At 50.0% G+C, this 26,595-nt stretch overlaps 2 protein-coding genes across 5 annotated transcripts in view; both read left to right on the top strand.

The window, feature by feature from the left end:
- S100A5 (S100 calcium binding protein A5) overlaps positions 1-6,208 on the top strand; it is a 13,228-nt gene extending 7,020 nt beyond the window's left edge. For 2 of the 3 annotated variants that reach the window (XM_083716210.1, XM_083716211.1), the window contains exons 2-3: positions 4,437-4,594; positions 5,967-6,208. In XM_083716210.1, coding sequence (XP_083572336.1) covers positions 4,451-4,594; positions 5,967-6,110 — 288 coding nt within the window. In that variant the 5' untranslated portion in view covers positions 4,437-4,450 and the 3' untranslated portion in view covers positions 6,111-6,208. Of the gene's footprint in view, positions 1-3,465; positions 3,821-4,436; positions 4,595-5,966 lie in introns of those variants that run through there. The other variant, XM_083716212.1, reaches the window with a different exon arrangement.
- A 7,463-nt stretch (positions 6,209-13,671) lies between these two features.
- Positions 13,672-21,953, top strand: LOC310833469 (protein S100-A6). 2 transcript variants are annotated; one of them, XM_083716215.1, is made up of 3 exons: positions 13,672-13,716; positions 19,727-19,874; positions 21,731-21,953. In XM_083716215.1, the coding sequence occupies exons 2-3, from the start codon at positions 19,737-19,739 to the stop codon at positions 21,863-21,865; spliced, it is 273 nt and encodes a 90-aa protein (XP_083572341.1). In that variant the 5' UTR covers positions 13,672-13,716; positions 19,727-19,736; the 3' UTR covers positions 21,866-21,953. The 2 variants fall into 2 exon arrangements, with proteins under 2 accessions (XP_083572341.1, XP_083572342.1); XM_083716216.1 differs by lacking the exon at positions 13,672-13,716 and having other exon boundaries at positions 19,705-19,874.
- The last annotated feature ends 4,642 nt before the right edge of the window (positions 21,954-26,595 follow it).

The raw sequence follows: 26,595 nt of genomic DNA on the forward strand, positions 1-26,595 counted from the left end.
TATTTCCCCCAAACATGTTCATTCATTTATTTGTAATTTCCGTAAACATTGGGGTTCCCTCGGGGTCCGCTGCTCTCTCCCTCGTGCATGTGGGTAGCTCCCAAAAGCGGCACCGTCCACAGTTTTGAAGTGATTAGCGAAGGAAATCTGCCCTTTGGATCCGCCGAGATTTCCAGAAGCTATTAGTTAATTTGTTGTAAAGGTTAATGAATGGAGGAAACTGCCGTAGAGGGGAGAGGCTAATCCATAGAGGGAGAGGCGAATGCATATATATATCCACTACAATAAATGCTTCAGGGGAAAGTGCTTGTGTTCAGGCTGCCAGCCAGGCCAGCCACACCCTTTCCAAACAACTCCATTCCGCTACAGCCGGCACCAACATTCTGCAGCCATTGAGCATGTTGTTGCTTAGTCGTTTAGTCGTGTCCGACTCTTTGTGACCCCCTGGACCAGAGCACACCAGGCACTCCTGTCTTCCACTGCCTCCCACAATTTGGTCAAACTCATGCTGGTGGCTTCGAGAACACTGTCCAACCATCTCGTCCTCTGTCGTCCCCTTCTCCTTGCGCCCTCCATCTTTCCCAACATCAGGGTCTTTTCCAGGGAGTCTTCTCTTCTCATGAGGTGGCCAAAGTATTGGAGCCTCAGATTCAGGATCTGCCCTTCCAGTGAGCACTCAGGGCTGATTTCCTTCAGAATGGATCGGTTTGATCTTCTTGCAGTCCATGGGACTCTCAAGAGTCTCCTCCAGCACCAGAATTCAAAAGCATCAATTCTTCGGCGATCAGCCTTCTTTATGGTCCAGCTCTCACTTCCATACATCACTACTGGGAAAACCATAGCTTTAACTATACGGACCTTTGTTGGCAAGGTGATGTCTCTGCTTTTTAAGATGCTGTCTAGGTTTGCCATCGCCTTTCTCCCAAGGAGCAGGCGTCTTTTAATTTCCTGACTGCTGTCACCATCTGCAGTGATCATGGAGCCCAAGAAAGTGAAATCTCTCACTGCCTCCATTTCTTCCCCTTCTATTTGCCAGGAGGTGATGGGACCAGTGGCCATGATCTTCATTTTTTTGATGTTGAGCTTCAGACCATATTTTGCGCTCTCCTCTTTGGGGCCACTGAGCATGCTCAGCCCTTATTTAGCTCTGCTGGTTCCTTTCTCCCTCCCTCCAAGCTTGCTGATATATCCCCCTCATTACCAAGGGATGCCATTCTGGCTGCGTAAGGATCCGGGTTCAGAGAGCAAGTTCACTATTTGCTTAAAAGGGCTGGGAGCCTAAGGGCCACCTTTCAGCCTAAGGGCCACCTTCCCCTTTGAGAAACCTCCCAGGGGCCACATGCGAGCGGTGGGTGGGTGTCAAAAGTGGGCGGAGTGATGGGTGTAAATTTTCACTTTGGGCAGTAAACTAGTTTCTACTCTCATTCACAAATCCCTCTCCCTATTCTCCATCCAGGGAAACCAGTGGTGGTATCAGAGTTCAAGGATATGGCCCAAGAGCCACATTCCCTTCTGGGAAACATTATGGGGGCCACGGGCCGGGGTGGGCGAGGCAACAAATGTGACAAGGGCGAGCTAGCAATAAATCACAGAGAGTAAGTGAAGGTAACTATTTGAGGAAACCGGATCTGCTAAAGAGTGCCAGCCTAGTAAGCACAACAATTCTTCTTCGGTGGGTCTTGCCCCTATAAGGCAGTTGCCCTAAACCTCCTCCTTTCTCCAGTTTCCCCCAAGCAATCTGAGACTGTGCCTGTGCAAAGCTAACTTCTTCTCCACTCTTTTCATGCCTCTTCTGGCTCTGGGAGACCAGAGAAGAAGAGAGTTTGTTGCAGCAGGAGAGGGAGGCCAGCCTGACTTCACCAGCCTGACTCATCTCTGCCTCTTGGCCGTCCTACTCTCCAGCATCACGGTCTGGTTTACGGGCGGTCAAAGTCCTGGTGAAGGATGTTGGGACTGGGGGCAAGACGGCAGGGTGGGAGAAGGAACGAGAGTCAGGAAGCCAGGAGTCAGGAAGCCAAGGGTCAGAGACCCAGGAGTCAAGAAGCCACGGTTCTGTGGGTCATGAGTCAAGGAGCCAAACGCAGCAAGGCAGGAAGCGTGTTGCTGTGGCAAAGAGCCAAAGGGAGATGCTGACCTTATATCCCTTCCCGGCTCTTGCCAACTGGTGCTGTGAGTTACCAATCGGCCTCACCTGTGTGGCTGTGCCTTGCCTCTTCAGAACAAACTAAGGAAAGCCCCAGTCCTGCGAAGCCCTACCGGTCACAGGGCCTGGCTCCTGCACGCACACCTGACATCCAGTTTCTGCTTCTACTTCTGCCTCTGCTTCTGGACTCCTCTCTGACACAGATTCTCCCCGCTCACTAAACCCTGTTACCTCTTCAGCTTCCGACACCTCCTCCTCCCAGTCTTCACCCTCTTCTCCCTCTGACCACTTGCAGTGTCATCCCACTACCCATCTCCAGGCTCTGAACCTCCTTCCCTTGGGGGTCCTCCAGTCGATGCCTCCCACCATTCCTCTGCGTCCAACAAAATGTAAAAAATTGTGACTGTACAGTCAGCTAGCTTCCACACACACACAAACTCTCACACACCCCTCTCTGTTCTCCATGCAGACAAGGAAAAGGCATGGGCAGAGTTTAAGGGCACATTCCAAGTGGGCAAAAGTACTCAAGGTGCGAAACATAAGGGCCCAATGAGGGGCGTGGTCTTGGGAGAGTCTTGTGGGCCAGATAGAGAGGCCTGGTGGGTCACTTGTGACCTGCGGGCTGCAGGTTCCCCACCTCTGGCATATACAACGGAGTACATCATATGATTGGAAGGGACGCGGGTGGCGCTGTGGGTTAAACCACAGAGCCTAGGACTTGCTCATCAGCAGGTCGGCAGTTCAAATCCCCTCGACGGGGTGAGATCCCGTTGCTCGGTCCCAGCTCCTGCCCACCTAGCAGTTTGAAAGCACGTCAAAGTTGCAAGTACAGTGGTACCTCGGGTTAAGTACTTAATTCATTCTGGAGGTCCGTTCTTAACCTGAAGCTGTTCTTAACCTGAAGCACCACTTTAGCTAATGGGGCCTCCTGCTGCTGTTGCGCTGCTGGAGCACGATTTCTGTTCTCATCCTGAAGCAAAGTTCTTAACCTGAAGCACTATTTCTGGGTTAGCAGAGTCTGTAACCTGAAGCATATGTAACCTGAAGCGTATGTAACCTGAGGTACCACTGTAGATAAATAGGTACTGCTCCGGCGGGAAGGTAAACGGCGTTTCCGTGCGCTGCTCTGGTTCTCCAGAAGCGGCTTAGTCATGCTGGCTACATGACCCGGAAGCTGTACGATAGCTCCCTCGGCCAATAAAGCGAGATGAGCGCCACAACCCCAGAGTCGGCGACAAGTGGACCTAATGGTCAGGGGTCCCTTTACCTTTACCTTTACATCATATGATTAGGGCTGCCTCACCTGCCAACTCGAATGCTACAAACTGCAAATCTAAAGTGCTGGGAGTGGGAAGTGTCGAGATCACGCTGGTGCCGGGTGTGTTCGCCCAGGGCTGGCCAGCCGTTCCCAGGGAAATCCCTACCTGTCCTAATGGAGCACTTATCAACTTGTTTCCACCCTCCTTAATTGCAGAGTTGTTCGCTGCTGCTTCTGATGTGCACTTGCTTGCAAGATCTCTTTTTATGTATATGCACCCAGGATGAGCTTCCCAAGCTCGCATCCAGGGCTAATGCTGTATAATCAAAGGCTTTATGGCCTGAGCTGCCCCACAGGTTGAAATAAAGAAAAACAAGGGCCCTTCTCCCATTCCTAGGTTGGCCTCCAACATTTCTCTGGTAAAAATAGGGACGTCCTAAGGAAAAGCAGGGATGCTGATGGTGCTGTGGGTTAAACCACAGAGCCTACGTCTTGCCGATCAGAAGGTTGGCGGTTCGAATCCCCGCGACGGGGTGAGCTCCCGTTGCTCGGTCCCTGCTCCTGCCAACCTAGCAGTTCGAAAGCGCATCAAAGTGCAAGTAGATAAATAGGTACCACTCCGGCGGAAAGGTAAACGCCGTTTCCATGCACTGCTCTGGTTCGCCAGAAGTGGCTTAGTCATGCTGGCCACATGACCTGGAAGCTGTACGCCGGCTCCCTCGGCCAATAAAGCGAGATGAGCGCTGCAACCCCAGAGTCGGCCACAACTGGACCTAATGGTCAGGGGTCCCTTTACCATTTAAGAAAAAGTGGGACATTGGGGGATCAAAACAGAAACAGGGACATCTTCTGTAAATCCTGGACCGTCCCTGGAAAATAAGGACACTTGGAGGGTCTGGTCTTTGGCCTGATCCAACAGGCTCTTCGTATGTTCTTAACCGTGTGCTACTTCAGGAGGAAGGGCAGGATATCAATTTAATGAAGAAATAAACAAATCTCGCCATACAGTTCACTTCCCTGCTTTCTCCTTTTCAGATCCTGCCTGGCCGATGGACATGGAGACGCCTCTGGAGAAAGCCCTGGCGACGCTTGTGTACACCTTCCACAAATACTCAGGGAAAGAAGGGGATAAGTTTACTCTGAGCAAGGGAGAGCTGAAGGAGCTGGTGAAGAAGGAGTTGGCACTTGGAGAGGTCGGTGCCCCAGGGGATCGGGGGGGGGGAATGGTGGCCCCAAAACACAACGTGAGGTTGGGGAAACCAGCGTTCCACCTTCAAGATGTGCATCTTCCATCAGGACCCCACGGCTGAGTGGCAAAGCATCTGCCTTGCATGCAGAAGGTCCCGGGTTCGAGTCCTGACATCTCCTGGTAGAACTGGGGAAGACTCCCAGACTGAAACCCTGGAGAGCCATGGACAGTCAGTGGCGAGGGGGCTGATCCTGATACACATCCTTGGAAGGGACAGGGAGGTACAGCAAGTCAAAATGTGGGGCTTGCGCATGGGATAAACAGTGGGGAGTTTGGATAAGTCTTTCCTTCCGTTCCCCATCTTTCCCTTATTCACTTTATGCCTTAGTTTCCTTCCAGGTGACTGACTTTCCTTTTGCTGCCTCTTTCCTTCCTTCCTTCCTTCCTTCCTTCCTTCTTTCAGGGCAATATCCCATCTCAGTCTTAAAGTAAACCCATTAAAATGAATGAGCATGATGTAATATATTTCAGTGAATGGCAATGGATCTGAATACAGCTTAGGCCCTATTCACGCCATATATTTAAAGCACTATGATACCTCTTTAAACAGTCATGGCTTCCCCCAAATAATTCTGGGAGCTGCGGTTTGTTAAAGGCACCAAGAGTTGTTAGGAAGTCCCAATTCCCTACAACTTCCAGAGTGGTTTAACAACCAGTCCTGCTTCCCAGGAACTCTGGGAACTGTAGCTCGGTAGCGGGAAATAGCCGACGTCTCATAACAACTCTCAGCACCCTTAACAAATGAAAGCTCCCATAATTCTTTGGGGGAAGTCATGACTATTTAAAGTATTAAAGGTAAAGGGACCCCTGAGCATTAGGTCCAGTCGTGACCGACTCTGGGGTTGCGGCGCTCATCTCGCTTTACTGGCCGAGGGAGCTGGTGTACAGCTTCCGGGTCATGTGGCCAGCAGGACTAAGCCGCTTCTGGCGAACCAGAGCAGCGCACTGAAACACCGTTTACCTTCCCGCTGGAGTGGTACCTGTTTATCTACTTGCACTTTGAGGTGCTTTTGAACTGCTAGGTTGGCAGGAGCAGGGACCGAACAACGGGAGCTCACCCCGTCGCGGGGATTCGAACCGCCAACCTTCTGATCGGCAAGTCCTAGGCTCTGTGGTTTAACCCACAGCACCACCCGCGTCCCATTTAAAGTATTGGAGAGCTTTAAATGTATCGCGTGAATACGGCCTCGGTTGGATGCAACCCTTAAGTTTTGAAAGAGAGTTAAATTTGTGAGGGGGTTTCAGTGTCCCCCATAATCAGACATGTACCCCAATCTCTCCCCTCTCTCTTTCCTTTGCCCCCTTTCCCCTTGCAGAAGATGAAGGCAGGCGGAATTGACAAGCTGATGGGGACCCTGGACAAGAACAAGGATGATGAGATTGACTTCAAGGAGTACACAGGCTTCCTGACGGCCCTCTGCATGACCTACAACGATTTCTTCCAGCAGGATTCAAAATAAGGGAGAGGGTGGGGTAAATCTCCAGCAGTCGGTGCCCTGCATCACCTAGAGCCCAAATGGCAACTTTAAATAAAGGTCTCGACCTCCAGAAACTGGTTTGTTAAGTTGTGGGTGAACATATAAAACGACACAGCGATTCTTCAAACAGCTCTTGTTTATTCAGAGGCCAGAACAGAATGAACTGAAGGGCTCAGTCAGCCTGCTTATATAGAGCTCCAGTACAACGTAACTGTAACAACTTTCTAAAACTATCCAATCACTGAACGTCACTTTCGATCCTTCATTTGCATAACTATCTACAGTATCCCCCTGCTGGCCCAGGGTGAGAACTTCAGTACATAACATGGTTCAGTTATTTAGTCCCGAGGATTGATTGTTTGTAGCCACATGAAACATGGATCCTTTGGAGAAGGCAGGCAGGATCAGTCCGGAGGCTACAACTTGTGGCCCTCCAGATGTAGTTGGACTCCAACTCCCATCACCCCTGTCCATTGCTGATGCCGGCTTTACACCTCTGTAAGTGGCATTTAGGGACGCGGGTGGCGCTGTGGGTTAAACCACAGAGCCTAGGACTTGCCGATCAGAAGGTCAGCAGTTCGAATCCCCGTGACGGGGTGAGCTCCCGTTGCTCAGTCCCTGCTCCTGCCAACCTAGCAGCTTGAAAGCACCTCAAAGTGCAAGTAGATAAATAGGTGCGGCTCCAGCGGGAAGGTAAACGGCGTTTCCGTGCGCTGCTCTGGTTCGCCAGAAGCGGCTTAGTCATGCTGGCCACATGACCCAGAAACTGTACACCAGGTCCTTCGGCCAATAAAGCGAGATGAGTGCCGCAACCCCAGAGTCGGCCACGACTGGACCTAATGGTTAAGGGTCCCTTTACCTTTACCTTTAAGTGGCATTTAATATGTGGTCCCTGATTGGTTGGGATAGGTGTCTTCGCCAGAGATGGAGGAAGCTGGTGCCCTCCAGATGTTGCTGAACTACAACTCCCATCATCCTTGACCACTGGCCATGCTAGCAGGGACTGGTGGGAGATGGGATCCAGCAACACCTGGAGGGCCGCAGGTTCCCCACCCATGTTTTAGATGCAGAAGGTTCCCCCGGGATCTCTAGGTAAGGAGAGACTCCTGTTTAAAGCCCTTGAAAGCCACTGCTGAGCTGTGTTGTCAATGGGCCAACACTCAGATTTGATATTAGCAAGCACACCTACAAGTTGCCAACTTTAAAATGAAAGAGTTGACAGGGAGCCCCGCAAGATGCTTCAAAGTCTTTTCTAGATCAGGAGACCTGTCTCTGTAGATGAGGCAGGCAGGATGTTCCGCGGAGGCACACAGGAAGTGCAATGCTTCCTTCTGCCACTAGGTGGCAATGCCCAATGAAAACCCAGTTGAGCTACAATCTCAGTGCCCTTTCCTTAGAGACAAAACTCAGATCTGCGTTTAAGACGGCGGTAAGTCCCAGTGGGTTCCACAGGGCTTACTCCAAAGTAAGTGAACCTAGGGTTTTCTGAGAGGGGCCAAGCTACAAATGATAATGTTTATTTATTTATCCTGCAAAGGCCAAAATAGGCTTCTAAGCAGTACAAAAGCCAATTTATTTATTTTTACATTTATATTCCACCTTACCTCCGAGATGATCAAGGTGGCATACACCCCCCTTTGAAGGCAGAACCACGAACCGGTGTTGTTAAGTTGTGGGTGAACATATCAGACGACACAGGAATTCTTCAAACAGCTCTTGTTTATTCAGAGGCCAGAACAGAACTGAACTGAAGGGCTCAGTCAGCCTGCTTATATAGAGCTCCAGTACAACGTTACTGTAGCAACTTTCTAAAACTATCCAATCACTGAACGTCACTTTCGATCCTTCATTTGCATAAAAACTATCCAATCACTAAACGTCACTTTCAATCCTTCATTAGCATAAAAACTATCCAATCACTGAACGTCACTTTCGATCCTTCATTTGCATAACTATCTACAGTATCCCGCTGCTGGCCCAGGGTGAGAACTTCAGTACATAACAGGTGTGGTAATGTGGAGAACAGAAGATAACCCTGGGGAGTTGAGAAACTGATATGGGCAACATTTGCCCATCCTTAGCTAGGACTGTAGCAGAGTCGGGTTCCCACAATGCCTGGAGGGACTCAGGCTCTCTCCAATCCTTGCTAGAGAACACTTCCTTTTGTAACCAAAGCTTTCCTGTTGCACCTGGAGCAAACAGAGAACAGAGAAGCCCTCAGAGACATGATCTCATTCATGCATGCTCAGGTTTCCTATTTATTGCCATAGCAGGTTGATGTGGACTCAAGGCTGGTGTTTGTTCAGCCGAGGAGCTGGGCTCTGTTCCAGGTGAAAGGAAGGAGACCCAGCAAAAGGATGGGGTGAATTCACTGACGAATATGCAAATGGCTGGTTGATTTAAACTGTAATAAACAAAAATCTGCCCTTATTCCCTTGTGGGGGACACAAGAGCCCTGATAGAGTCCTTTGTAGGTTCTCCATCGGTCGGAGAAAATAACAGAGGCCAACCAGAGAATATTGAGAAGCAAAGCAGCTAGTAAGCCTGATCTTTATGGATCTGTTGCAACAGGGTGCTCCCACCACACGCAGGAAAGGAGGAGGACCCCGAACAAAGGCGTGCCCGCCCTTATATAGACATTTTAAATTGGTGGAGTCCAAGACCACCCCCAGAAACATCATACATACATCACAGAAGGGGTGTAACTCAAGACCACCCCGTAGATACATCATACCTACATCACAGAAAGGGCGGTCTACAACAGAAATCTGAGTGCGTTGTTTATCTCCTGTCGGGCAGACCTGTTAATGGTCACTTGGTTGGATACCCTGGGGAGCCTGGCCAGTCTTTTGTAATGAGAAATGGTTAGTTCCTGAGCCAGGTCACAGGCTCACCCGATGCATACACAGACATACCCTTAAGACAGGGTTTGTGAAGGAGGAGACAGTGGGGAGGTTTTTCCATTTTCCTTCGACCTTGCAGAGAAATGTTTGAGGTCAATTTGGGAGGGACAAAATGGTTTCAGGACTTTCTGTGGGGTTTCAGACATGTGGTTTATATATCGATGTACAAGCTTGGTTGGTGCACTTATGAACATTTATTATATATATATAAGACCTAAAGAAAATTATTTCAAAACATATATATATAAAAACAAACCAATGGACTGCAGAAGGCAGCAACCAGCAGCTTCCAGCCTGCAGAACTACCCACCCACCCCTCTGCCTGAAGCAGACCCTTGCACTACCTAATGTTAGGGCCAGCCATATCAAAGTTTGCAGAACTACTCCAAAACACATATTTAGGATGGAAAAAGAAAACCTTACATGGAAGGGAACCATGTCCAACGAGGGCAGCTCCGTGGCTGCAAGATGTAATAATAATAATAATAATAATAATAATAATAATAATAATATTTATTTTTTGTACCCTGCCCATGTGGCTGGGTTTTCCCAGCTACTCTGGGCAGCTTCCAAGAAGGATTAAAAATACATCAAAATGTTATGGGGAAGGGGCGTGGCCCAGTGCAAGAGCAGCTGCTTGGCATGTAGAAGGTCGCAGGATCGATCCCCAGTGCCATCTCCCGCAAGGGTTGGGAGAGACTCCGTGTCTGTCTGGAGAAAGCACTGTCTGTGTGCAGGTGTACCAATGATCTGACTTGGTGTCAGGGAGATTCCTACGCTGGCTCACCTGGGATGGAAGAGAACAGAAAAACCAGGGCAGCAAGGAGGGAGAATGGAATGGAGTTTCCTGGAAGAGGGTGCGGCTTGTTAGCTACAACCCCCAGCGGGAACACACGGCAACCTTTCCTTGCGGGTCGCATCCGTTTCGCATGCATTCAAATGTGCTCACAATCCTCTGGGCGGTTTTGGGAGGAAGCGAATGCTTTCCAAACGGTTCTGTGTCGTTCCGAGCCAATTTTGGAGGGCTGCCCTAGCCATGGTGTGTGGTCCTTGCCTGGGCTGCAATGCATGCATTTTACAGGAGGTAATTACGTTTGATCTAATGTGTTTTTCCCCAGAGAAAAAGAGGGGGGGGGAAATACCATCCATTACTTTTTAATTGGCAACACGGGGTGAGGCAGGAGGCTGTTGCAGAGAAAATGAAAACTGGAACACAGAGGGCCAAAATAAACAAAGCAGCAGCAATTTTGCAGGGCAGAATTTAGCCAGCGCCCCTTGATCTGATAATGAAGGCATTGCACAATTTGCAGTGAGGGGGTTGGCCCATTAGGGGGAAAGGGGGTAGTTGCCCCATCACCCTTGACCCGCCCCAAGTCTGCAGCTGCCTTCCTTCCTTCTTACAACTGCTTCCTCCTCCTTCGTCTCAGGGTTCCTCCTCAGCAGGGAGGAGGAAGATGGGGACAAAAGTAGGATTCATGGGCTCTGCCTGTCATCGACTCTGGCGCCACCTACTGTCAGGCTCCCTGCCTTCTGCCCTACCAGTCAATCCCCACTACCACTGTGCACAAGAGCATCTCAATTTTGATTGGTGGATAGGCTGGTCACGTGCCCTGTCCTGTATTGCAAGGAGGGGGGAACTTTATCAGATTGAGGGCCGCCTTCCCTTCTTGGTAATGCTTTAGGGGCCACACACCAGTGCGGAGCAACAAGTGTCAACATTAAAAGAATCAAAAATCATTTAATTAATTTTTTAAAAAATTTGACATAAAATTCCAATACATAATATGTTTTTCTTTTGCTTTATCGACTTCCCATCCCATTTTCCCCGGTGTTTTTTAATTCTACCCCTTTGTGGCACCCTATCTTCCCTTTTTTATATCATAACCATAATTCTTTCTGTTGCTCATAGTTCGAATCCTGATCACAAATTCATCATATAAAAATATTTATTTAAATAGTTCAAAAATTGTCAGCTTTATCTTTGTACAGTAAGCTAGCTCTCTCTCTCTCTCTCTCTCTCTCTCTCTCACACACACACACACACACACACACACACACACACACACACTTATCCCCCCCAATCGGGGAAGTATTGAGACAATACCAGAGAGCAAATAAACGTTCCTGCCAGGCAAAAACACTCAAGGAGCGTGTCAAGCAAAGGCAAAGCAAGGGCAGTGAGGGGGCATGGCCCGGAGAAAGTGGGTGTGGCTGGGGAGAATTCCGAGGGCTAGGCAGAGAGGCTGGAGGGCCGCTTTGGTCCACTCCAGCTCCATTTGAATGGCCGTATCTGATCTGGCTTAAGGATAGTAAAGGTAAAGGGACCCCTGACCATTGGGTCCAGTCGTGGCCGACTCTGGGGTTGCGGCGCTCATCTCGCTTAGTGGCCGAAGGAGCTGGCGTACAGCTTCCAGGTCATGTGGCCAGCATGACTAAGCCTCTTCTGGTGAACCAGAGCAGCGCACGGAAATGCCGTTTACCTTCCCGCTGGAGCGGTACCTGTTTATCTACTTGCACTTTGATGTGCTTTCGAACTGCTAGGTTGGCAGGAGCAGGGACAGTGCAACAGGAGTTCACCCCGTCATGGGGATTCGAACCACGACCTTTGGATCGGCAAGTCCTAGGCTCTGTGGTTTAACCCACAGCGCCACCAGCGTCCAAGCTTAAGGATAAGGAACTCCAAAAGGGAGAAGTGATGAAATTGCCCGTCTGCAGGTAACCGAACACCCGTGCGGCAGACTGAACAGGCACCCACATCACCCAGTCACCATCTTCTCCATGAGGCTGACACGTCCTGGATTCCTGTTTAAATTGCAGTAATCATTTTAAAATTGGCACCAGTACGTACATGTTAGCAAATCGACTCGCATGCAAACCCTTTCATTCCACACACACCCTGTCCTATATGTGAAAGCCCAGAGAGAAAGTATTGGAGAATCTGAGGAACGTTGCTAGCTAGGGAGAGTAAGAGGTCTGTGTGTCAACAAGGGTGGGGAACAGGGACTAGGTAACAGGGTAGCACTGTAGTTTGTTCAGGGTGCTGAAAGCTGTTTGGAGACCCTTTGGCAAACTACAGTTCCCAGCAATAGAAAAGTTGCACGCATATATTTGTTAGTTCTGCTTCCAGCCCCGCCAACCACTGGCAGGTAACGCAGAAGGGAAGGTGGCCCCTTGTGTGAAAATGAGGCGTCCAAACAGATCTCCTTGGCAAGGCCAAACACTCATTTATTGCTCTTAAAGGAACTGGTACAACTGGTTTTGTAGGAAGCAGGCAGAGGGTATTCTGAAAATATGAGGATGGGGGTGACCGGGCAGTGAGTCTTGCTGTAAACCTTCGCCTGTTGCCACGCTTTGAAAAGGTACAGTGGTACCTCTGGTTAAGAACTTAATTCGTTCCAGAGGTCCGTTCTTAACCTGAAACTGTTCTTAACCTGAAGCAGCACTTTAGCTAATGGGGCCTCCTGCTGCTGCTGTACCACCAGAGCACGATTTCTGTTCTCATCCTGAAGCTAAGTTCTTAACCCGAGGTACTATTTCTGGGTTAGCGGAGTCTGTAACCTGAAGCGTCTGTAACCCAAGGTGCCACTGTAATTTCCATGCAGCAAGTTAGAAAAAAAAGGCACATATATATATATTCCTATATGCATAAAGACGTAAGGTGTCATCATGCTCAGTTATTTGCATGGCTGCCAATAGAGGGGGGGGATAGGCGAGGGGGTGAGTTAGATATCAAGGAAGGGGGGTTCATCAGGGGTGGGGAAAGGGGTAGGCTGGGCAGCGACAGCAGCTCCTAATATATATATACCGTATTTTTCGCTCTATAAGATGCACCAGACCACAAGATGCACCTAGTTTTTGGAGGAGGAAAACAAACAAAAAAATATTCTGAATCTCAGAAGCCAGAACTGCAAGAGGGATCGCTGCACAGTGAAAGCAGCAATCCCTCTTACTGTTGTGGCTTCTGGGATAGCTGCGCAGCCTGCATTCGCTCCATAAGACGCACACACATTTCCCCTTACTTTTTAGGAGGGAAAAAGTGAGTCTTATAGAGCAAAAAATACGGTATGTATGTATACACACACGTTCTTTGAAAATGATCAGGGGATCCGGCTGTGTGTTTAAGGGCCCATCAAATCTCAGTTTGAGTTGAAGGGCGGACAGATGGACACGGAGGGGAAACCGAGGCACAAGAACAAACGAAGGACCGAATGAACACCTGGAGGGGAAACTGAGGCACGGAGGAAAAAGAAGAGAGAAAGAGAGGTGGGTGGATGGATGGATGGATGGAATGGAAAGAAGGAAGCTCATCTGGAAAGGGAAACCGAGGCACAGAGCAAAGAGATAAAGTCTGTGAAAGGGAAGAAATGACAAGTTTCTAGCCCTCTGGGTGGAAATAGGCAAAAAGTCTCTCTTCCCTCTCCGCTCACTCTCTCTCTCTCTCTGCACCTGAGAAGTGTTGGAGGGTTCTGGAACCTGGGAAAGAGTTAATACAGCAAATAAAGGTGGAGTTCTAAATACACAGAAAGTTTTGGGGTAGGGGGGGCGTTGTTCCTCTTTGCATCCAATCAGCTGCCTCCTGGGACAGCCTCGGCTCCGCCTCTGCCTATTAAGTCCAGCTGCCCCAGCTGTGGACTACCACTTTCCCCTTCGCTTCCTGCCACTCAGCACCGGACCATCTGCTTCTGGTAAGTCTTGAATCCTGCTCCTCCCATCCACGGCTCCTCCATTTCGTTCCCATCATCTCCTGAGCTTTTGCAGAAGATTTCCCCACTCCAGGGAGCCAGATGTGTCGCTTTTTTGCTCCAGATGTGCCCCTCCCTCCTCATTCCTCGTTCCCCTGTTCTTTTTTCCTCCTTAGGGACAGTTGAGAGACCATTTCAGAGATGTGGTTTCCTCCCCACTAACCTAGGAATAGTTTGGAAAAAAGTCGAACCTTTTAATATTCTTTCTGCCCTATCAGAAAGATCCTTTTGCCTAGCCCTCCCCTCCCTCGTTCTTAATAGGGAGATCCGATAGGTCTACTCGGAAGTAAGCCCCCTTCAGTTCAACGAGGTTTGCACACTGCTAAGTACAGGAGAGCAGCTTAGCAGCGCGAGTCTATACGGGTCTCCTCGGAAGTAAGACCGCATAGGATGGCAGCGTAATTCTTACCGGGGCCCACACAGAAGTTAAGTCCCATTTTGCTCAGTAGGGCACCCTCCCAAGTTAAACGTGCAATTGATTATATACTGATATTGTAATTTATTTAACGGCATTTCGTCCCGTTGAGCTCAGTGGGTCACCCTCCCAAGTTAAGGGTACAATGGTTTATTTAATGATGTTCCTCCTCCATTGGGTGCTCTTTCGTTTAAAACCTCTTTCTTAAAAACCTTTTCATTACTTCTACTCTTCTCATTTAGGCGTCACTTTCTGCCAAAGAGAGAGAGAGGCGTTGAATTCTAGAGCTGCTCTAACTCCGGAATTCCCGTTTGCATTTTGGCTTCTGGTTAAGTCGCTTTCAGACTCTCTCTCTCTTGTGCAGAAAGTCTGAAAGCGACTTAACCAGAAGCCAAAATGCAAACGGGAAATCCGGAGTTAGCACAGCTCTGGAATTCAACGCCCCTCTCTCTCTCCTCTGCCCCACCCGCCGGTTGGAGATTTAAGCTGCAATAATAAAGGCGGTGCCTCTGGGCATACGCAGAGCGCTTGTCCCCTCGCCGCCGAACCACGGTAGCGAGCGCGTCGCTCTTTTGCGCTCAGGGAGCCGCTCCCTTGTAAATGGAAACTTACATTCCCTCGGCTTTACTCCCATTGGGCAAAAATGCGCTTCCCCCCAACCCAAGCCTTTGCCATGTGGGGTTTTTCCACGGCTGCGGGGAGGGAGCGGGTGGGCGTTGCGCTCCCCACCCGAGGAATTTTGCAACCCTCTCGAGAACTGGGAGGCGCCCAGAGTCCAAACGGGGAGAGTTTGGAGCCTGACGCATGAAGCTGTACTGCAAGAGCGCAGGAAAAAGGAAGGATGTTTGGGGAGGGGGGGGTGTTGGGTGACAGAAATAGGGAATTGCCCAAGGGTGGGGCATCACACGCACCCACGGCTTCCCCCCCCCCCATGCTTGTTTAGCTTGTGCGTCTTGCAAACTTTGCGCATCAAGACTGCGCCACACGCCCTCCTGGCCTCTGGTGGGGAGGCGTGATAATGCACACAGAGTCCCAGTAATTTCGTTGCAAAACGTTTGCATCCTACATTTAAAGCACCCTCATGCCGCTTTTAACTGCCATGTCCTTTTAACTTCCCTACAAGCATCCTGTAAACCAGGGGTCAGAAAACTTTTTCAGCAGGGGGCCGGTCCATTGCCCCTCAGACCTTGTGGGGGGCCAGACTATATTTTGAAAAAATAATATTGAACGAATTCCTATGCCCCACAGATAACCCAGAGATGCATTTTAAATAAAAGGACACTTCCTACTCGTGTAAAAACACGCTGATTCCTGGACCGTCTGCGGGCCAGATTTACAAGGCCAGTGGCGTAGCGTGGGGGGTGCAGGGGGGGCCGGCCGCACCGGGCGCAACATCTGGGGGGGGGCGCTCGCCGCCTCCAGAGTCGCCGAAGAGCCTCGGGCGCAGGCTGTAGCAGAGCCCCATGTCTCGCGGAACTGACGAGCTGTGCGCGCGTCCGGGCTGAAGGCTTCCGGCAGGCAGCGGCTCTCAGCGCTCGCCACGGTCCCCGCGTGTCAGGGCCGCGGAGGGCGCGCCAGGCAGCCCCTCCTCACAGCCCCGCCGCCGCTGCAGCTGCTGGGCCATGTTGCATTTTCCTCGCCTCTCTGCCCTCCTCCTCCTCTGGGCAAGCAGCGTCGTTTGGGCGGCAGTGCCAGCGCCAGCGCCAGCGGCAACTCGCTTCAGATCACCTGACATGGACCCGCCGCCGCCGCCGTGGCTACCTTACCGTAAATACCCCAGCCCAGGCAGCAGCAAGAAGAAGCTGGCAGCGGCGGCAGGTTAGGGGTTAGGGGCGCAAATTACTTGCCTTGCCCCGGGTGCTGACAACCCTACGCTGCTGGCGCTAGGCGATTGGGGCAGATCCGGCCCCTGGGCCTTAGTTTGCCTACCCATGCTGTAAACTGTAGGTCTTTCAGGGAGATGAAAGTTCCATGAAAACAGCCCTGTTCATTCTTTTATTATGAAGGCAATTCTGTATTGGGAAGTGTTTTTTTTAATGTTTAATATTTTATTATGTTTTTATATGTGTTGGAAGCTGCCCAGAGTGGCTGGGGCAACCCAGTCAGATGGGCGGGGTACAAATTAATGATGATATTAATGATAATAATAAATCACCTGCACTTCCCAGGGTGCCGGGGGGGGGGGGGGAGCCACAAAATAAGTGGAATAAGAGTGTTGTCGATGAGTGTGATTATGTGCCATCCTAGAACAGGAATGGGAGATTCTGTGACCTATGGGACAACTAGAGCTCCCATCAGCCAATGGCCAAAGGTGATGAGAGTTGTAGTCCAACAGCATCCTGAAGGGCCCACAGGTTAGTGGTTGGACCACAACTCCCATCATCCTTGGCCACTTCTTGTGCCAGCCGAGGCTGATGGGAGCTGTAGTTCTGTAGGGCGCCAGGTTGCTCCCCAATGCCCTCATTTCCCCAGGCAACTGGTCCCTATGCAATTTGCTCAGTGGTGAGGCAGCACACCTGTAGGGCGTGGCTGGGCCTTGCTCTCTCTCTCTCCACAAATCTAGCTGTCGAGCACATGTCATCGGCCCCGTGTGGTTTTCATTTGCTACTGCGTTGGGGGGACGGGGGCCCTGCCAGGTGATGGTGCTGGGGATGCCCCAAACCGCAGACACAGGGAGCAGCAATAATAATAATAATAATAATAATAATAATTTTTATTTATACCCCGCTCCCCAGCCAAGGCCGGGCTCAGGGCGGCTAACAACCAATAATAAAAACAAGTTGAATGAATACAACTTAAAAAACAAGATTCAAATACAACATTAAAACATTAAAATGCAGCCGCATCACAGGAGGAGAAAGGAAAAAAAGAAAGAGGGGGAGGGAATCAAATTGACTCCCAAGCCAAAGGCCAGGCGGAACAACTCTGTCTGACAGGCCCTGCGGAAAGAAATCTGATCCTTCAGGGCCCTGGTCTCATGAGGCAGAGCGTTCCACCAGGCCGGAGCCAGTGCTGAAAAGGCCCTGGCTCTGGTTGAGGCTAATCTGACTTCCTTAGGGCTCGGGACCTCTAGAGTGTTGCTATTTATGGACCTTAAGGTCCTCCGTGGGGCATACCAGGAGAGGCGGTCCCGTAGGTACGAGGGTCCTAGGCCATGAAGGGCTTTAAAGGTCAGAACCAGCACCTTAAATCTGACCCCTGTACTCCACCAGGAGCCAGTGCAGCTGGAAAAGCACTGGGTGAATATTCTCCCATGGCAGAGACCCCGTGAGGATTTGATGTGCTGCCTCCGTGCCCCTTCTGTTTGCCATCGCACCTGTAGATAAGGTGGTGATCTTTTTCCGCACAGCAAGAACACCCTGTATGCTTTCTCACTCTCTCTGAAGAGGCCAGATAAGATCACCACCACCTTAAAAAACCCCTTCTAGAAACCACTGCTGTTCTCATAAACCATGACGGATTCAGGGTGGGTTGTTGATTCTTCCTTAAGATTGTGCAAAAATGAGAACTTGCGGAACTGGATCTTGAAACTGCTGTGGCTGCCGCTGCCTATCATACTTTTTGCAGCACAGCACCTTGTAGGTTCAATCCCTGACTTGGAGTAAACACTGCCTAAAATTCTGACGAGCTGCTTGCTGCCAGTCAATGTAGACAGTAGTGAGTCAGATGGACCACTGCTCTGATTCAATATACTGCAGCTTCCTCTGTTCCCAATTAAATCAGACCTTAATCTGGAACCATGAGGACTAGAATCTTACTTTATTTTTAGGGGGGGAGTCGCTGCCTTGATGTGGGTTGGGACGAGTGTTCTCCTTTCATCGCTCAGCTTGCAGCACATGAGAAGTGTTAAGCCTAAAATAATACCTCTTGCTGTGACTTCTAAGACTTCTGGTCCTTACCCCTGTGGGCATGTTCCTTCCCAGGATTAAGAGACCGCACCCTGTGATCAGCTAGGATGACAGAGTGCCACAAGGACACACTGTCTCCTGGCACCAGGCCATGCCAAGAGAGGCTATCACAATGGGTGAGTGGGTGGGTGGGCCTAGTTGCAAGACAAATCATAGCTCAGTCATAAGCCTGCTTGGCCTCTGCCCCCCGGAACATAGGAAGCTGTTCTGTTGAGTCAAACCATTGGCAGAGACTCTCCAGAGTTTCAGACAAAGGTTTCCCCCAGTTCTAGCTGGAATTTGAACCCAGGACCTTGTGCATAAAAAGCAGACACTCTTATCGCTGAGCTACAAGTCCTTCCTTCACCTCTTATTCCAGATGGGCTACCCTTTTTTTAAAAAAAAAAAAAGTATTATAAAGCGATGCATTATATTAATACTTTTTTAAGCATCCTAAAAGCATTGGGAAACTCTCCCACAGACTGTGAGGAGAGGCAACCAGGTGACATCACAGATGCTAGCCAATAGGCACCCTACATGCATACCCCTCCCAGTTTAACCCGAACCACGTTGCAAGCTTGTAGAACAAGTCCCCCCCCCCCAAAAAAAAATCGCCTTGGGGAAAGCAGTTGCCTTATTTTTGCAGTGAATGTGGTGCTACCAGACTGACATCCCCACCCCCTTCATCTTTCTTTGTTGCAGTCAAAACAAAAACTGGAACCAACTTTTAAAAAGAAAAGGAATATGGGTAGTGAACCTCAGGCCCAGGAACTAAATGTGGGCATACAGCTTCTCTGTCTGGCCCTTGGGACCCTTTCCATGTTGTATTTTTTCTCTTTCTCCTGAGTCATACCCCTTGCCAGACCTTATTTCCACATTCCTTGTTTCTGCCTGGCTTAGAGGTCCAACAGAGGCTTCTTCCTACCTGCATGGAGGGTTGTGTACAGAGAAGGTTGCCTAGTGTACAAGGGCAAAATCCACATTTGTCATGTCAGCCACTTTTGCCTGTGGCCCCCGGAAGGCTGTCTGGCCCTCAGGCTGAAGAAACGTTCCCCAGCCCTGTTTTACATTAACAAGTGCAACTCGAACCCGTGCCTGCAGCTCTTTAAACTTGTTCTCTGCCGCTCACACAGATGCAGTGATGCTTATGGGATTTTTATTAAATAAAAATAAAGTAAATGCATTAGAGAGGTAAAGGTAAAGGGACCCCTGACCATTAAGTCCAGTCGTGACCGACTCTGGGGTTGTGGCGCTCATCTCGCTTTATTGGCCAAGGGAGCCAGCATACAGCTTCCAGATCATGTGGCCAGCATGACTAAGCCGCTTCTGGCGAACCAGAGCAGCGCACGGAAATGGCGTTTACCTTCCTGCCAGAGTGGTACCTATTTATCTACTTGCACTTTGATGCGCTTTCGAACTGCTAGGTTGGCAGGAGCAGGGACCGAGCAACGGGAGCTCACCCCGTCGCGGGGATTCGAACTGCCAACCTTCTGATCGGCAAGTCCTAGGCTCTGTGGTTTAACCCACAGCACCACCCATGTCCCTTTGCATTAGAGAGGTAGGCAGCAGGAAAGCTTTGGAAGGCCTGCTTTCCCCTCCCAATCTGTACAGCCTCTTGAGCTCTCCCCATTCTGTCTTGCCCCTTTTGCAGATCTCTCGCCATGGCAGCACCTCTTGACCAAGCTATCGGCCTGCTGGTTGCCACCTTCCACAGATATGCCGGCAAGGATGGTGATAAGAACACCCTAAGCAAGAAGGAATTGAAGGAGCTGATCCAGAAGGAGCTCACCATTGGACCGGTGAGCATGGGGGAAAGGACCAAATATGCTCAGAGTTCCTATTTGAGGACGAAGGAAGCTGGGGCTACACTGGGACACATCCTGTCTCTCGCGCTCTCCCCCCCCCCCCCCGCCAAATTAAAAGCTCTGCAATGTGACCATGGTGGGGTAGATTAAGCCGTATGACCTACCGTATATCCCCACTGACTCAAAACGGCTTGCCCCTGTTGCTTTTCTCCCAGAGGGGGAAATAATAATAATAATAATTTGTACCCTGCCCATTTGGCCTGGCCTCCTCAGCCACTCTGGGCAGCCTCCACAAAGACCAAAAATACACTAAGATGTCACACATTAAAAACTTCCCTGAACAGGGCTCCTTAACATGTCTTCTGAATGTCAGGTAGTTGTTTATCTCTTTGACATCTGATGGGAGGGCATTCCACAGAGCGGGCGCCACTACCGAGAAGGCCCTCTGCCCAGTTCCCTGTAACTTCGCTTCTCGCAGGGAGGGAACCGCTAGAAGGCCCTTGGCACTGGACCTCAGTGTCCGGGCTGAACGATGGGGGTGGAGACGCTCCTTCAGGTATACTGTGCCGAGGCCATTTAGGGCTTTAAAGGTCAACACCAACACTTTGAATTGTGCTCTGAAAAGTGCTGGGAGCCAATGTACAGTGGTGCCCCGCAAGACGAACGCCTCGCAAGACGGAAAACCTGCTAGACGAAAAATGTCTTGCGAGTTCCTGCGGGGTTTCCCCCCTTTTTTCCCCTTTTCCTAAGCCGCTAAGCTGCTTATCAGCTGATCCGCTAAGCTGATAAGCCGCTAAAAGCCGCTAAACCGCTAATAGCACTAATCCGCTAAGCTGTCAATGGGCTTGCTTCGCAAGACGAAAAAACCGCTATACGAAGAGCCTCACGGAACGGATTAATTTCGTCTTGCGAGGCACCACTGTAGGTCTTTCAAGACTGGTGTTATGTGGTCTTGGATACAGAAGGATACCCACGCACCCTAGACCTTTCCCCACAAGTGGAGAAGCATCTGGGTGGATGGAGAGAGAGAGCAGGGGGATATGGACGGGTGGGAAGCGGGTGAAGCAGTCCCTTCATGACCCAGCAGTCTTCCGCTTTGGGCTAAATCCTCAAGAAAGGAGCTTTTCAGTTAAAATTCCATCAAATGATCAGGAAGCCACGTAGACGAATCTGTCGCGCAATGGCCTCAGGAAATGAGAAAGTGTAGGAGACAGTTAGGTGCCAGGGCGAGGTCTTAATCCCAAAGGGAGGGTATAAAGAACGCCTTCTGTGCATGTGCAGAGCGAGACACAGACAGCATTAAAGGAGGAGCAAGGTGTCGCCAACAGCATCTCCCATCGCTTTCCCCCACCTGCGATAAAAATAATGCTATTACAGTGGTGCCTCGCAAGACGAAAGTAATCTGTTCCATGAGGCTCTTCGTATAGCGGTTTTTTCGTCTTGCGAAGCAAACCCATTGACAGCTTAGCAGATTAGCGCTATTAGCGGTTTAGCGGCTTTTAGCGATCAGCTGTTAAGCGGCTTATCAGTGGATCAGCTGATAAGCGGCTTAGCGGCTTAGGAAAAGGGGGAGGGAGAAAAAAACCCGCAGGAACTTGCAAGACATTTTCGTCTTGCGAAGCAAGCCCATAGGGAAATTTGTTTTGCGAAGCGCCTCCAAAACGGAAAACCCTTTCGTCTAGCGGGTTTTCCGTCTTGCGAGGCGTTCGTCTTGCGGGGCACCACTGTATTCATACTAACCCTTCCTCCCCCCACAAGTTTGCCAGAAAATCGCCTCAAATGTTGAAACGGAAAGCAAAGGTCTTGTTCCACTGAGCATTCTAAATTCATGATTTCGTTGTCTATTCCAGAAACTGCAAGACGCAGAGATACAGGCATTAATGAAAGATCTGGACCGCAATGGCGACCAAGTGGTGAATTTCCAGGAATACGTCACTTTCCTGGGTGCCCTGGCAATGATTTACAACGAAGCTTTGAGTTCGTAAATGTACATGCCGGTGGGTTGAGGTCTTGTGGATCGGGATTATACCTCTGTAGGCGGTTTCACGTCCAATAAAATTTAAGTTTTGTAAAGTTTGGCTCCACATCCCGTGACTTTTATCAAAGAGATCCCATCGTGTGTGAACAGGTAACTCACAAGTTCTACGCATTCAGCTTTACGTGCTTGGCAAAAAAGGAAAGGGAAAAAACGGAAATTAAAAAGGGGACCGGTTTGGGGGGGGGGGGAGAGAGACGGGCATTCCCACCCATAATTTCATAGAGTGTTTTGACTATGCTTTGCCCTCACAGAGCTACATTTCCCAGAATTTCATGAGAAAGAGGTATTGATTGCTAAACAACACACACACACTCTGTAAGGGGAATAACTGGCCTCGGCACCCCTGACTAACAACAGCTCCCAGAATCCTTTGGGGGAAACCATGACTGTTGGAAGTTATGCTTTAAATGTATGGTGCGAATGTGGCCTAAAAGCAGCGTCACCGATATTTTTAGAACAGTGGGCATATCTGGATTTTTGAGGGAAGTGCTATGGGTGTCAGTCACAAAATGGCTGTTGGAGAGAGGAGTGGCATAAGTCAAAATGGCTGCCATTTTTAGAAACAGCAGGTTCCGGGGGGATCCTATATTCACAAGATGGTCCAAGCTGGCAGAAGCTGTCCAGAGTTTCAGGTCAGCAACAATTCTCATACCAACCTGAAGATGCGGCTGAGACCTATCACCAGGCCTCTTCTCATCTTCAGCATTGGCGCTCTAGTCACACACACACACCTCTCAACATTTTTCGGATGAAAATAAGCACCTTCTATTCTATTATTATCGTCATCATCATCATCGTCGTCATCATCTATTTATACCCTGCCCATCTGACTGGGTTGCCCCAGCCACTCTGGGCGGATTCCAACAGACTGATACCTCGGGTTAAGTACTTAATTCGTTCCGGAGGTCCATTCTTAACCTGAAACTGTTCTTAACCTGAAGCACCACTTTAGCTAATGGGGCCTCCTTCTGCCACCGGAGCACGATTTCTGTTCTCATCCTGAAGCAAAGTTCTTAACCTGAAGCACTATTTCTGGGTTAGCAGAGTCTGTAACCTGAAGCGTATGTAACCAGAGGTACCACTGTACACAAAACATTAAAAGAAAACCTTCTCTATACAGGGCTGCCTTTAGATGGCTATGGGGGTTAATAGAACTCCATACCCTCCAACATTTCTCCGATGAAAATAGGGACGTCCTTAGGGAAAATGGGACATTCCAGGATCGAATCAGAAACCGGGACGGCTTCTGTAAATCCGGGACTGTCCCTGGAAAATAGGGAACCATAGTCCATAGTCAACACCATTGCAGCAGCATGTTATGCAATTTAAAAGATTCACACAATAGCGCTGAACAGAAACCAAGCCGTTGTTCCACAAAAGCAGTGTGCATGTTAAAAAGATGGAAGGGGCTAAAGAAGCAAGCAAAAGGGGGTGGGATTTGGGAGTAGGAAGGGAGGACGAATTGTAAAGGGAGAAGGGTTTGGTCAGGGGTGGGGAATGGGCAAAGGGGTAAGTCTGATTGGGGGGCAGGGGTTCGTACCCCCTAGTCTCACACACACCCCAAGCCAACGAACAGAAACAGGAAGCCCCTTTAAAGAACACCATCAAGAATAAATTTGCTGGGTGGGATTCTGAAAGGCCTTTTGGGTGGGGGACGACACAGAATATGGAGCCAGCCCAGACTGCTGGGCCGATCTGGTTCAGTCTTGTCCACATTGTCCGGCAACAGCTCCACAGTGTTTCAGACAGGAGCATTCCCATTTCTACCCTGAGACGCCAGAGATTTAACCTGTGACCTTCGGTATGGACGGCAGGTCTCTCTGCCACTGACTTGGTTCCCTTTCTGGGTATAGATCATTTTCAACAGCAGCTTGTGACACACCACCCTGCCCTCTGCAGCTAAGCAGAACCCCCAGATTCAGTCTCTCTCAATGCAGCGGCAATTGCAGGAGGGCGACAGCAGGGAGCGCTATTGCCTCCCTGCTCTGCTGCTGAGCCAGGAGCAGATCTACTACAAAACTAATGATGTTTAAGCTTCAGAGCGCCTCATCCCCCAGACCCCAGAAGCAAATTTAGTCCATGCTGCTTAGCGTTTTAAGGTCTAGTAGACACAATTTGAGTCACACGATTTATCTTTTGCAGTATGTATTTCAAGAACCCCCAAGTTTGAGATTCAGTAGTACAGATGTGGTGAAGAAGAAAGCAGTGGTAACCCAGACCCCGTTGCTGGTTGCCCCATAACAGTTTGACCTTTGGGAACCCAAAAATGTTGGTCCGCCACTGTTCTGAGCTTTCCAGGGGAATCTGGTTGGGCTTTGTGGGGAAAAATGGACCAAGTGGACCATCTATGTCAGAGCCAACTGACCCCTTACTCACTTAGTTAAAAGTGCACTCAGACTCTCACCTGCCAGGTAAAGCAGGTGAGATGGAGGGAGATTTTGCAGGTGTACTTATTTTGTAGCACCACAAGGTGGCACTCTGGCTGCATTAATTCTCCCGGCAGGTGTTACTCGCAAGTTTTGTAGTCTTACCAAAAAAATCTGGATCTCAGATGTGGAGCTTTCTGCTATTTATTTATTGAATGGGAAGCTAGACCTTGAGAGCAAAGGCATGGTGGAGGAGCTGGTGGAAGTACAAAAAACTGGAAATTTGAGAACAGGATTGTGTTGATTAATTTGTAAAAGAAAATTTAATAAAAAATTTATTTTTAAAAAAAAGAGTGCAAAGGCATGAAGGAGCAAGTTAATGTGGTTTCAACACTGGCCATTGCCCGATCAGCTCAGGATTCCTGAGTGCTGGTGCAACTGAGCATATCTTCTGACAGTCCTCACGTGACCATAGGGACATTTTCATCCGAGGAATGTTGGAGGGCACGCAAATCTTTTACAGGCCTTTCAGGGAAGACTCTGTATCAAAATTTAAGCCAAGCAATGCTCAGAAACTGGAAGAGGCCGAAAGGGAACAGGGTAGCAAGGAGGCCAACCAGCCACACCTTAGCTTAGTCCAAAGCTTGTTACCACCTAGTCTTGCTTCTGGAAAGCTATAGGCCCTTTGTTTCCAGGTAAACGATCTTGCTTCGTGTAGCTAAACCATGGACGAATAAGGCTCTTGGCCAATGCAAAATTCGGGGAGGAATAAGGCGATCGGTGACCACTAGCCAGGATGTTCTGCCTCCATAATCGGCGCCAGAGTCGCAGAGTTCCCATTGTGTTTGGGTTTGCATTGGGGTATCTAGTTGGCCAACTGAACAGCTACATGCTAAAATCAGGGGCAGAGGAGTCGCTGAAAGCTCTGTGCTGCTGTTTTAACTATGGAATTCACTCTGTAAATGCCAGTAACGTGCGTGAACTTAGATGTTTTTAGAAGACTGGGCAAATTCTTGAAGGATATGGCTAGGAATGGCTACTAGCTACCTCCACGGTCAGGTGGCGCTGTGGGTTAAAGTCTCAGCGCCTAGGACTTGCCGATCGAAAGGTCGGCGGTTCGAATCCCTGCAGCGGGGTGCGCTCCCGCTGCTCGGTCCCAGCGCCTGCCAACCTAGCAGTTCGAAAGCACCTCCGGGTGCAAGTAGATAAATAGGGACCGCTTACCAGCGGGAAGGTAAACGGCGTTTCCGTTTGCGGCTCTGGCTCACCAGAGCAGCGATGTCACGCTGGCCACGTGACCCGGAAGTGTCTCCGGACAGCACTGGCCCCTGGCCTCTTAAGTGAGATGGGCGCACAACCCCAGAGTCTGTCAAGACTGGCCCGTACGGGCAGGGGTACCTTTACCTTTACCTTACCTCCACGGTCAGAGCAGAGCCAGAGCACCCATGAGGCAAGGTGCAGCAGTCGCCCCAGGCAGTAGATCTGGCCTCTGAGGAGCCCACTGCTGCCCCCTGGTTAAGAGCGGTGGACTCGTAATCTGGGGAACTGGGTTCGCGTCTCCGCTGCTCCACATGCAGCTGCTGGATGACCTTGGGCCAGTCACACTTCTCTGAAGTCTCTCAGCCCCACTCACCTCACAGAGTGTTTGTTGTGGGGAAGGAAGGGAAAGGAGATTGTTAGCCGCTTTGAGACTCCTTAAAGGGAGTGAAAGGCGGGATATCAAATCCAAACTCTTCGTCTTCTTCTTCTTCTCTGGCTGCAGAAGATGAGGCAGCCAAGAGCTGCCATATTCTGTTTTGCTTCAAGCCGCCTGGGCTGCCTCTGGGTCAGAGACGGTATCCTTCTGAATACCGATAGCTGAAAATGGCAGGAGGGGAGGCTGCTTTCGCGCTTGGGTTCAGTTGTGGGTGCCCCATTGAGGCCCCTGAGAGAACAGGGATGCGGGACTAGATGGGCCATGGGCCTGATCCGGAAGCACTTCCCTTAGTAAATTCGTGTGCCCAAGTATCCCACTCAAGATGACATGAAACCGGTCTGGGGAATTTTGCATCGGTTTTTCCTCTTTTGCCGAGACCACGTGGCAAGCGGCTTCTGAAAACCAGGGGCGGATGGGCTCCCAAAGTTTTGCGTCAGAAGCAGACCAGACGCCGGGGGCGAAATGTAGCTCAGGCGTCACCCTGAGCCCTTTCCTTGCAGACTTTGGGCAGCTGCTCTGGAAAAAAGAGGACCCGAGGCAGGGACAGTCCCCATGGGCCCTGATCTGGCGGGCCGAACCACCGCCTGGAAAAGCACACAAAAACCAGTGACGGAA

The sequence above is a fragment of the Podarcis gaigeae genome, assembly GCF_964106915.1.
Source record: "Podarcis gaigeae genome assembly, chromosome: 16".
NCBI classification, from domain to species: domain Eukaryota; kingdom Metazoa; phylum Chordata; class Lepidosauria; order Squamata; family Lacertidae; genus Podarcis; species Podarcis gaigeae.